Raw genomic sequence first — 11832 nt, 5'->3', positions numbered from 1 at the left:
ATTACAGATATTAGCCACTATGCCAGCCCCTAAATCTTGTTTCATTAAAAACTAGTTTCCTACAGGTTAGGCCTGATAGCACTAGGATTAGAACTTGAGGGCAAATAATTCAAAATAGGTCCTTAAGCAAGTATGCAAATCTATTTTTATTTAGTGCTTTGAGCAAAGCTCCATGCTAAAATGTTTTAGGGATGAGAAGTGCATTGTAGAAGCAATGAAATAATTTCTGATGTTAAGAAACTCAGTATAGGCCAGGCGCGGTGGCTCATGCCTGTAATCCTAGCACTCTGGGAGGCCGAGGCAGGCGGATCGTTTGAGCTCAGGAGTTCAAGACCAGCCTGAGCAAGAGTGAGACCTCGTCTCTACTAAATTAGAAAGAAATTATATGGACAACTAAAAATATATACAGAAATTAGCCGGACATGGTGGCGCATGCCTGTAGTCCCAGCTACTTGGGAGGCTGAGGCAGGAGGATCACTTGAGCCAGGAGGATCACTCCCCCAGGAGTCTGACGTTGCTGTGAGCTAGACTGATACAATGGCACTCTAGCCCGGGCAACAGAGTGAGATTCTGTCTCAAAAAAAAAAAAAAAAAAAAAAGAAGAAGAAGAAGAAACTCAGTATAACAGGGGAGAAGACACATTGGTAACTAACTCTAATAGAGATTGAGGAATCAAGACTCTGATAAAAGTATAAACCAAGACTTGTATAGGGAATGTGAGATTTGAAGGAGGATAATATTGGGAGAACTCATGGAGATGATGAGTTTTAGGCTGGGTTTGGATGGGTGGGTACCACTCGGAGGGGCACAGATGAGAGGAAAGGGAACCCAAGACCAAAGAAATAGCATTAACAAATGTTCAGAGTATGGTTTTTAGAAATGATTACTCGTCCAATGTGCCAGAATAACAATAGATAACTTTTATTGAGTGACTATTGTATGCCAGGAAAAATTCTTAGCACCTTAATGTGGATCATCTGATTTAATTTTCAACTGAAGCCTATTAAGCCCATTTTACAGATAAGGAAACTGAGTCATAGAAAAGTTAAGAAGTTTACTGACGATCACATAGGTAGATAGTGGTAGAGGCAGGATTCAGGGATGCACCCATGACCATGATACTTTAGTGCACACAGTACAGGTAGGAATGCAAGGTAGGTTGGAACCAAAGAGGGGAGGGCCTTCTGTGCCACCCAGAAATGTTGCGCTTCATAAATAAATTAGCAAGGCAGGAGAAAGAATCCTATTTTTTTTTGTATTTGAAAGAATAAGAAATAAAAAGTTAAAAAAGGATTCTCTATTATCAATGATTATTTGGAACAATTCATCGCCTAGAGCTACCTTGTCCAATACAGTAGCACTGAGCCACATGTGGCTATTAAGCATTTGAAATTGGCTAGTCCAAATTGAGGGGCACCATAGGTATAAAATGTACGTTAGATTTCAAGGATTTAATATGACAAAAGAATGTAAAATATCTTATTAATTATGTATATTGGAACATATTGAAATGGTATTTTGGTTTAAATATAATACTTTAAAGAATTATTATCATTTAACTTTTATTAATAGGGCTACTAGAAAAATGTACATTTACCTGTGTGGCTTGTATTATATTTCTATTAGGCATTATGGGTCTAGAGTAATTTGAAACTTGCAGTAGATATTTTACTAACCAAGTCTGATGAAGGTCTTCCTTACCACGTTGGTCTTTTAACCACATTCTTTCCTTGCTTTTGGGTCATTTGCAAGAAAAATTTTAAAAGGCTCCCTCTTTGTAAAGGTTTGAGAGGCCTTAGAATTTCCTTTTTTACTTGTTCCCAACCACAAACAAATGATCAATGTGCTCTGTGGATGAGGAGTCAACGTTTGACAAGGGTGAAGGGGGGAGATGCCAAAAAATTTCCAGATCTTGAATGATGTCAAGTAAAAGTGCTTTCAAAGAATGGCCCAGGTGGGCACAATGGGTCTGTCTCATCGTCAAAGGACCCAAGGAGTTGAAAGGAAACTCTAACTACAACACCAAAATGCCACAAAACCATAGTTATTAATACAAACTAACTAGCAGCTCCGCCTATCTGTCACCATCTCATCTTAAAAAAACATGTGAAAATACGTAATCCTGACGAGACTTCAATTGGCATAAATACCAGCAGCAAAAGGAGACACAGTACATTGTTCTGATCATTTGCAGATCAGCTACTAGAGAAGAAAGATCAGCTCAGTCCTGTGGACCCGACCAACTTAACACAGGAGCTACTGATTGCAACTTCTTCAACCTCTCGCCGAAAGAATGAGTTACGCAAGTTATATCTTGGTTGTTCAGCTCTGCATCCTTTTGGGTTCTTCTGGCTGTTACTGCCAGGCCACATTTTTAAAAGAAATAGAAAACCTTAAGGAATATTTTGTAAGTATGACCTTTTAAATATACTTGTTTGTGGTTGAGAACGACTGAATGTTGACTTACAGTGGGATCTCTGATAGGCTGTTATCTCTGCTCCACAGTCATTTTGAGAAGAGTTGGTGTTATTTTGCTAATTGTTGGCTGAATGAGTTTCTTGACGAAATTTATTGCTTTCACCCTCTGCTCAGTTTGTATAGAGACTTAGAGGGGATTCATGAATCTTCCAAAAGATGGGCATAACATAGGGATAAAACATGATGATGTTGATAATTTTGTGGTGAGAACCCATTCGGTTGTGAAAAGTCAAGTCGTATTCATATTGAAAAAATGATTGGCTATTGGTTTCTGATTTCTCAGACTAATATGAAAGTGACAGTAAAAGGTTGAGATTAGCAATAACAACAGTAATAGGAAACAATTTACGAATTAAAGTAAAAGAAGGTAAGGTCCTTAAAGCTTTGGCTTAAAAAAAATCACTTACAGATATTTTTCTTCAAAAAATGATTCCAAAATTCTACTGCTCCATCTATTTTACCTGTGAATTACTTCTGAACTCAGTCACTAGCTGAGATTTTTTGAGATTTTGTAAGAATTAGGATTCTGGCTTAGGAATTTTTAAAATTTTATTTTATGAATTTCTTTTTAAATTTTATTTATGGTTAATAAAAAGTTTTTATAGTTAAATATTTTATTATTTGTCCAAAATTAGATACTATAATTATAGCTGTTAAAATGATGCTCAAGCATTCACAATTGATTTTATTCTTGCAATGTAAAATCCAACCCCTCTCCCCCTAAAACATGCACACGCACATTTGGAACTATCTTTCAAAGTAGACTTAATGAGACCCTAAAGGAGGGTACAGGCAGATGTTATAGAAACTTGTACTGCTGAGGGGACAGTGGGATGGCTTAGCTGTTTTGTTTTTTTTTTTTTGGTTGGTTGGTTTGTCTGTTTTACTAAGCTTGAAAAAAATACTTTCTTTAGCTTACTATAGTTTTTTGGGACACTTGAAGTATCATCAGCCTTGTTGAGTTCATCTGTGACATTACAGCTTAAAGATTATACTAGAAAATAAGAAAACTAAAACAGCATGATAGTTTTTGGCTATATCAAACATAAAAACTTTGGGGAATATTTATTGTTAGAACTAAACAGGAAGGTTGAAAAGGAAATCAGTAAATATTGCCAGCATCTGACTTCAATGAAACTTGAAGTACATTTTTAGGGCAATTTATGGACTAATTGTAAACTGAGTTTTTCTTTTCTTTCTTTTTTTTCAGAATGCAAGTAATCCAGATGTAGCAGATGGTAGGACTGTTTTCACAGATATTTTGAAGAAATGGAAAGAGGTAAGCCGAACATTGCCATTTGGTTAATTTTCCTGTTGTTTTATTTTCTGATGGATAAATTCACATCATCCTCTCTTTGTGTTCCTTTCTCCCAAGGAGAGTGACAAAAAAATAATTCAGAGCCAAATTGTGTCCTTCTACTTCAAACTCTTTGAAAATCATAAAGACAACCAGACCATCAAAAAGAGCATGGAGACCATCAAGGAAGATCTGATTGCCAAGTTTTTCAATGGCAGCCGCAGCAAACTGGACGACTTTCGACAGCTGAGTGAACTCTCGGTGAGGCTATTTTAGTTGTTTCCTTGGTTTCATTGCAGAGGCTCTTGCAGAGCATTTAATTTCCAGAAACTAGAAATTAGGTATTTAACAGTTGCCAAAGCTATGGAATCAAGCCATGGCCAAAACCCTTCCTTACTTATTCCATTGGTATTGGTGCATTGGGTGACTTTGTAAAATCAGTATGAGAATCATTTAAATGTGTAATTTGGAAAAACGCTGGCATTTTAACTATTGCATGAAGACGAGTGAATAGACAAATCCAGTGAGGAGGAAGTAGGGGGAGTGTCGAGAAGCATTTCTCTCATTGTGCCTTGTTTGTGTGTTGGAAACTCTTGCTTTGGATGGGAGGCCACACATCTTAGTGGAAAAGACAGAGGAGGGGCTGAGAAGATTCATGTTCTCCTCCCAACTCAGCCACCAAGGAACTGTGACCACAGATGAATCACATGCCTAGCTGGGGCTCAGTTTCCTCACAATGAAAGGAACCTGTTGGGTTCACTACATAAGTTCTATGTCTTGGCTCTAAAACTCTACGATGCCATGGATAGAAATTGAGAGTGAGATGGGAAAGAGCCACAGCCTTCGCAGAGGCACTGGGGCCTCCTACTGCAGGTCTTGGGCCAGCCTCTCAGATTGTGCAGCCCTGTGGGAAGTGAGAATGGTTGCTGTTTGTTTGTTTTCAGGGAAAAAACAGGTAGAATTCACACCTTATGATAAAGATTATTCTATCAACTTTCAGAATATTTTAGGTGGAAAAATATTTAGGCTCCTAAGTCTTATTTCATGAAATTGTCTCAAGTCTTTTTATGGCTTCTATAAGCTGAAAGATAACTTTGAAGCATAAAGACAAATAACATTTTCCAAAATTTTATCTAGGAGACAGAGGCCTCCACACTCCTTTGGGTTTGGCTTTAATATAAATGGGCTCAAATGAGAGGTATAGGGTCTTGTTATGACGTGTGCTCTTAGCCTTTGTGCCCAGCTTTCACTACACCTAGGTCTGCCTCCCGCCCTCTCCTGTAAGCCCCAGGAACTGAAGGGACACATGGCAGCGAGTTTCCTTTGGCCGTTGGCTAGAGACTCCGGGAGCACCTGCCTCTAACACAGGGCTGCTTTTGGCTTGCTGTTCAGTCATGGATAAGTCTCTTAGTCTCTTGGTGATGCTTTGAACGCTAGAAAGTAAAATTTGTGACTTGCAAATACTCAAGTGTTAGAAACATTTTTTTACTTTGTAGTAACGGGGCCTTAAAAAGTGAAAAAAAATTCTGTTGGTTCTGTCTTTCTGGAAGCTCCAGACCTCCCATTTCATGATAGGCAATCTTTAATGAGCTCTTAAATCTTGTCCTCTTTGGCTCAATTGCTAACATATTTTAGTTATGTTATACCTTTTAATGATTAGTCCCAGAGCCTAAAATCCTTCTAATCATTCTCGGAAATGTGGCAAGGTGGCCACAGTGTTTCGAGCACTAGAAAGAAATGTAACAGCAGAGCCAAGAAGAAAGTAAGTGGTCTGCATTTTATCAAGCATGAAATCACCTAAATGGCCCTATTGGTTAGAGTGAGGAAATGCAAATAGTTCAGTTTGCTGGTATAGAAGGCAGGGTACAGAAAAAGTTGTTGCAATTCCTAACTTTAAATTTTATTTTTCAGTAAGCCATGTAGATGTGATTAGCATTTATTTTTAATCCCACTATGGAAATGATAAGACTGACCTAATTTGGGGGAAATTAAAAATTATAGTTTTCACTGGTCCTGGATTTGGTGTTTTACGAAGTGCTTACCCTGTAACAGTGGTGTCAAACTTTGATGGGTATCAGAGTCACCTGGGTAACTTAGTGAATGCACAATGGCATAGGTCTTCTACTTCATGCACCTGCGTCTCTTGAGTTCTTTATTGGGTCTCCAGATTAATCTGCTACACACAAAGGTGAGAACTATTGACCTACAGTAACTCAATTGACATGCACCACGAAGATTAATTAAAATATAAGGTAATAGCATTGATAGATTGATGACATAGAGGTCATCTAAACAACGTTTAGATGAGAAAACAGAGGTTCAGAGAGGCTATGCGACTGGTTCAAAGTCAGAGCTATTGTATGCATGGGATTCAAACCCACCTTTTAAAATTCACTCCTCATGAGGGCTCTTTTCACTATATAATTTTGAGAATTCTGTAGCAGCAAATTTAAGGGTACGTAATGTGCTCCACTGTATTAGAGCGCAACTAGCAATTTAGTTATAATTTTTAGTCTCAACTGCTGAAGAAATAAATACTATATATTAAGGTATTATAGTGCTAGTCAGAATCCCCCCTTTTTTTTTCTGAAGGAATACTTCCATTTTCATTGACAGTGACATTAACAGAATATCCCCATGGCTTGTATGCCTGAAATTAATTTTGCTGTTTTCTTTCCCAACAGGTAAATGACCTGCAGGTCCAGCGCAAAGCGATAAATGAACTCCACAAGGTGATGACTGAGCTGTCGCCGAGAACTAACCTAAGAAAGCGAAAAAGGAGTCAGATGCTGTTTCGAGGTCGGAGAGCATCCAAATAATGGTCATCCTACCCGCAATATTTGAATTCTTAAATCTAAATCTATTTATTAATATTTAACTTTATTTATATGAGGAATATATTTTAGACTCATCCATCAAAGAAGTATTTATAATAGTAACTTTTATGTAATGAAAATGAATATCTATTAATATATGTATTATTTATAATTCCTGTATTCTGTGACTATTTCCCTTGATCCTTTGTTTTCTGACTAATTTGGCAAGACTATGTGATTACAAGGCTTTGTCTCAGGGGCCAACTAGGTAGCTGACCTAAGCAAGACCCTGTTGGTCGTGTGTTTATTTCACTTGACGATACAGTGAACACTTATAAATGGACTGACACCATTCATTTGCTGCCTACTTGAGAATGTGTCTGCATTCTGAGCCACTGCTTTAATGGCACGCCAGCCAGCACTTGAATGTGTCAGGTGATATGACCTGTGCCCTGATAAAACCATAGCATCTCAAGAAAGTCATGACTGGTGCTTCCTAGTACCATTGACAACTGTGACTGTACCCAAATGGAAAGTAACTCATTGTTTGGTTTATCAATATCTAATATATATGAATAAAGTGTAATTTCGCAACTATTCATGCTGCGTCAGACTTTTTCTTAGTGAGGACTGAAGTGAAGGAACGACCAGCTAATGAACCAGTAGCAGGAAAGTCATTTTTAGCTTTGGAGATCTTAGATTTGCATTAGGCCCCATTAAATGTGTGCATCTCTCCACTGGCAATTTGTGAGCTTTCACTTTTCCAGATGGCAGCTCTCTGAGCTATCTTTCCAAGATATAGACTTAATTATGTCACTATTCAATTCAGAGCTTCTGCTATGGAATGTAGTCCAAACTGCTTAGCTTGGCACACAGAGATTTATTTCTACCCCTTCCTCCATCTCCCCACTCCCTCCTCCATCTCGGCTTCTCCCCCTTCCCCATTCCTGGGCAAACCCCTCTGGACAGATGTGGGATAATGAGTGTCAATAAGCTCTAGGGAGAGATGCCTGGACTGCAATCCAGTTTATGCCATTACAAGCAGTGAGAGCTTTAATGAATGATTTATGTTTTCTGAGCTTCAGTTTCCTTGTCTGAAAAAGAGAAATAATTTTGCCTTCCTCGTAATATTGTGGTGAGAGTTCATTCTTCAACTGAAGAAGTATTTATTGGAGTACATACTATGTGCCTGGTGATGTTGTAAGTGCTTGAGATACCTTAGTCAACAAAACAGACAAGGATCCCTGCCTTTGGGGAATTTGAAATTGAACAAGATAATAAATAAAGCACACAAGATGTAAGTTCATGGCATGGTATGTTAGAAGGTGATTGGTGCCATGGGAAAAAGGTAAAAGTAGAGAAAAATGCGAGGACTAGGAGCACTATGTGGGAATGGGTGGGTAGGCTAGAGGTTTAAATAGAGTGATTAGAGTTGGCCTCATTGAAGAGGTGACATTTAAGCAAGCCCTTGTAAGAGGTAATTGCCATTTGGGTTCCAGGCAAGGGGAGAATCCTTGCAAAGACTCTGAAGTGGAGATTTGCCTGGAGTGGTCAAAGAACCAGCAGACCAGTGTGGTGGGCCCAAAAGATGGAGGAGAAAAACACCCACCACTTGAGAGGGCTTCAGGGGAAGCAGTGTCCTTATGGGAGAGCCAGTTTATCTTTTGAGTAGGAGGAAGTTGAGAAGATGATGAATTTGGTTAGTTCCAGACTCTGAGTTCCAGAAGACCCAGTGAGTCCAGGTAAGAGAAGAGATCCTAAAAGGGAAGCTGCTTGGAGAGGTGTTGTGAGTCTGAGACTTTTTATGATCACTGCCATAAACAGGGATAATGGGTACAGTGAGATTATTTCTACTGGCTTCAGAACATATGGTGGTAGCAAGATTGTGAGTGGCAAGGACGGAGAGGGTTAGGCATTTGGGGCTTCCTTCTCAACATCTTTAGGGATCCATTATTCAGCCTACCATAGGGAAGCAGCCTGAGGTGGGTGGTCAGAACTTCAGCCCAGCAAGGAGGTGCCCATGTAGAAGAATGCCCTGGGGTGGGTGTCAGAATCCAAGCAAGATGAGGAGAATATCCGTGTATTGGGGAGGGCCAGCATGGGGAATTAGAGTGAAATAAGAATGGCATCCACACAAGAGAAGGCATGTTAGTGCAGATGAGAGATTGGTTATTTACAGGGGAATTGATTAACTGTATTAAAGATAGTGGGAACCAGGTTTTCTCACTGTTGGAGAAGGGAGTTACAGTACAGAAAGAGAGGAAATTATAATTCACCCTATGATATTGAATTGGAATTGAATGTATCACTGTTAACCTATAGTCTTCAATATATAAAGTTACATATATTATAGAAAGAAATAATAGATATAAGTATCTGTTCACATATATATTCCCTAACTCTGTCCACTGAGAGGTCCTGAAAGCAGCAACACCCCAATAACAATAAGGACACTTGGTGCCCAGATCTTGACTTCTAAATACCATTCTCTGCTAGAAGGAACCAGAATTCCTTAAAGAATTGGCTAATTCCAGGGCTGGGGTAGGGAAAGGACAAGGTGTGCCTTACTGTGCTAAAAAGCAAGAAGTGCTCAGAGAATAATGAAGACATGTTAAAAAACACAGACACCACCTTAAAAGAACTGACAAATTGTGGGAAAGTTTGAGCATCAAAATAAATAGTTATAGTAATGTATCTAACCTATTGAATACAATAGGAAACCACAAGTACATATTGATATAAATGAATAAACTGAGTTTGATGAGAAATGGGATATCGACAGTCGTAAGATATCAACCTATAAAATATTTATTAATTACAAATTGGAAGGGAATAATTTTGTAATGGAGAAGCATAGCAGACATCATCTTAATCAAAGGATAAAAGTTAACATCATTAGTAATGAGATAAAAAATGGTGTCTCATTTGATAGGATGTAATGAAATGAATATTGCATACCTCCTGTGGTATCTCTGTGAAAGCTGCATAATGTCTTCTAATCATGAGAAAACATCATGCAAATGTAAATTGAGGAGGATTCTACAAAATATCTCATCTGTAGTTTTCATCAAAATCACACAAGCTAAGGAAAGACTGTGGACTGAGGAATACATTCTGAAATGGATTATAGAGACATAACAGCTAAATGCCATGTAAGTTTCCAAACTGGATCCTTTTGCAGTAGAAGGCATTTTTAGAACAACTGTTAAAACTTGAATGAGGTCTGAGGATTAAGTAGTAGTAATGGATCAATTTAGGCTTCCCAATTTTGATGGTTATATCATGGCCAAGCAAGACATGTCTTTATGGATAGGAAATGCACACTAAAGTATTCAGAGGTGATGGGCATCATCTTACTCTGAGATGATTCAGGAAATATAAAGCTTTTCTGACCCTTCTGTAAGTTTGGTATTGTTTCAAAATAATATAAAAAAGTCACTGTGAGATTGTTTCAGAGTCACAGGCTGGCAAGGTCTAAAATTCTTGAGGTGCTCTATTCCAACCTTACCAGACAACTCAAAATTCCCCATATTCAACCTGTAGCAAGTTGAATTTTCCAAAGATGACCACAGCTGTATATTCACCCCAACCCCATGCATGCTCTTTACAATGTGATTGGCACTCCTCCCACTGAAAGGGAGGGAGTTTGCTCCTCCTCTTAATACTGAAGAGGGTTTTTGACTTCCCTTACTAGTGGAGTGCAATGGAAGTGAAGTGAAGCCATGTGACTTCTAAGTCTAGGGTGCATCTTCTACCTGGCTTTCCATCCCCGTCCTGCCCTCCCTTTGTCCCCGTCTCTCTCTCTTTTTCTCTCTCTCCCTCTCTCCATTTGCCCTCAGAATGCATCATCACATTGAGGAATGTTCAGGCTGCCTGGGGAAGCCATGCATAGATACTCTGATCAACAGTCCCAGCGAGGCTTCCAGTCGTCATTCACATCAATCACTAGACGTGTGTGTCAGCAAACTTTCAGATGATTCTAGCTCTAAACATTTGAATTTTCCAGCTGAGGCCTCAGACACCAAGCTGCTAGTGATTAAAAATATCATAGCAGACTTCCAATTTTAGCTCCAATGTATACAAAGCATGGAAGTTGTTACTCTAGTTTTTAAAGCAAGGAAAAGGTGGAAAAATGAAAATCAATGGTATTTCTTGGTTACATCAGAGAACTGAGTTTGCAGGACACATTGCCTCCGCAAATCTTCAGAGTAGGCAAATCCAGAGAATCACAGCCCTGATTTGCTTACTTGGACCAGAAACCACTGGAGTCATTAACGGGTCAAAACACTTAAGTGGTAATTTTGATGGATTGCTGGAGGCTGAGTGTGGACTAGCATGGGAATGAGAAACTCCTGGGGACTGAAGTGTGAGGGGTCCTCCACCCTGTCATGCATTACCTATAGGAACTCCACCAGGTTCTCATGGTGAAGATCTGAAAAAGATTCCCCTGCGGCTCTGGCACGGGGAGGGGAAGAGTAATCCTTGTGAACCATGTCCAGAAACAAAGGCCTGCTCTCTAAGGGTAAAGGCTTCACCAGAGTCGTGTAAGAGAGCTGTGGGGGAGGGATGTTCCTCCAACTTCAGCCCCTTCTGGTTGTCCTGTTTGAAGCTGCACAAGAAGAAACACTTGTGAAGATCACAGCCCTGAGACATAGGCCCACTAAAACATTGAGATTTAATGAAAAGATTATGAAACATTCCCCTTCCCTCATACCTTACCACACACCATAGGGCTCCAGCAATAACAGTGGATCACAGGTGAAAGAACTGCAAGACATAGACTCTATCTGAGCAGGAGCACTTCCGGAAGCACAAAGGAAAGACAGGAGACAAAAGCAAGGACACTAGAGGAATTTGAAGCTTCTGGCCTGCCAAAGCCAAGAGAAACACAATCCGAAGAAACTAAGCAAGCACCAGAACCAGACTCAGGTATGACACAGATGTCAAAATTATCAGGCAGGATATTTAAAATAACTGCAATTAATATGGTAAGGGCTCTCATGGAAGAAGTAGACAACATGCAAGAACAGAAGGGTGATAGCAGAGAAATGAAAATTCTAAGAAAGAATCAAATGGAAATACTATAAATCAAAAATACTGTGACAGAAATGAAGAATATCTTTGATGGGCTCATTGCACACAGCACAGTCAAGGAAAGAATCAGTCAGCTTAGAGACAGGTAAATAGAAACTTCTCAAACTAAAATGCAGACAGAAAAAAAAAAAAGAAAACAAACAGAAC

The 11832-nt window shown here is 39.1% G+C and overlaps 1 protein-coding gene across 1 annotated transcript; it reads left to right on the top strand.

The window, feature by feature from the left end:
- Window positions 1-2293: 2293 nt before the first annotated feature.
- Window positions 2294-6594, top strand: IFNG (interferon gamma). The gene is made up of 4 exons (XM_069490362.1): window positions 2294-2407; window positions 3689-3757; window positions 3854-4036; window positions 6460-6594. Exons 1-4 carry the CDS (start codon window positions 2294-2296, stop codon window positions 6592-6594), a joined length of 501 nt encoding a protein of 166 aa, XP_069346463.1.
- Window positions 6595-11832: the final 5238 nt, after the last annotated feature.

This window comes from Eulemur rufifrons, chromosome 16 (genome assembly GCF_041146395.1).
Source record: "Eulemur rufifrons isolate Redbay chromosome 16, OSU_ERuf_1, whole genome shotgun sequence".
Lineage (NCBI taxonomy): Eukaryota > Metazoa > Chordata > Mammalia > Primates > Lemuridae > Eulemur > Eulemur rufifrons.
Note: the sequence above shows the minus strand (reverse complement) of the source record. Positions and strands in the feature narration are given on the sequence as shown.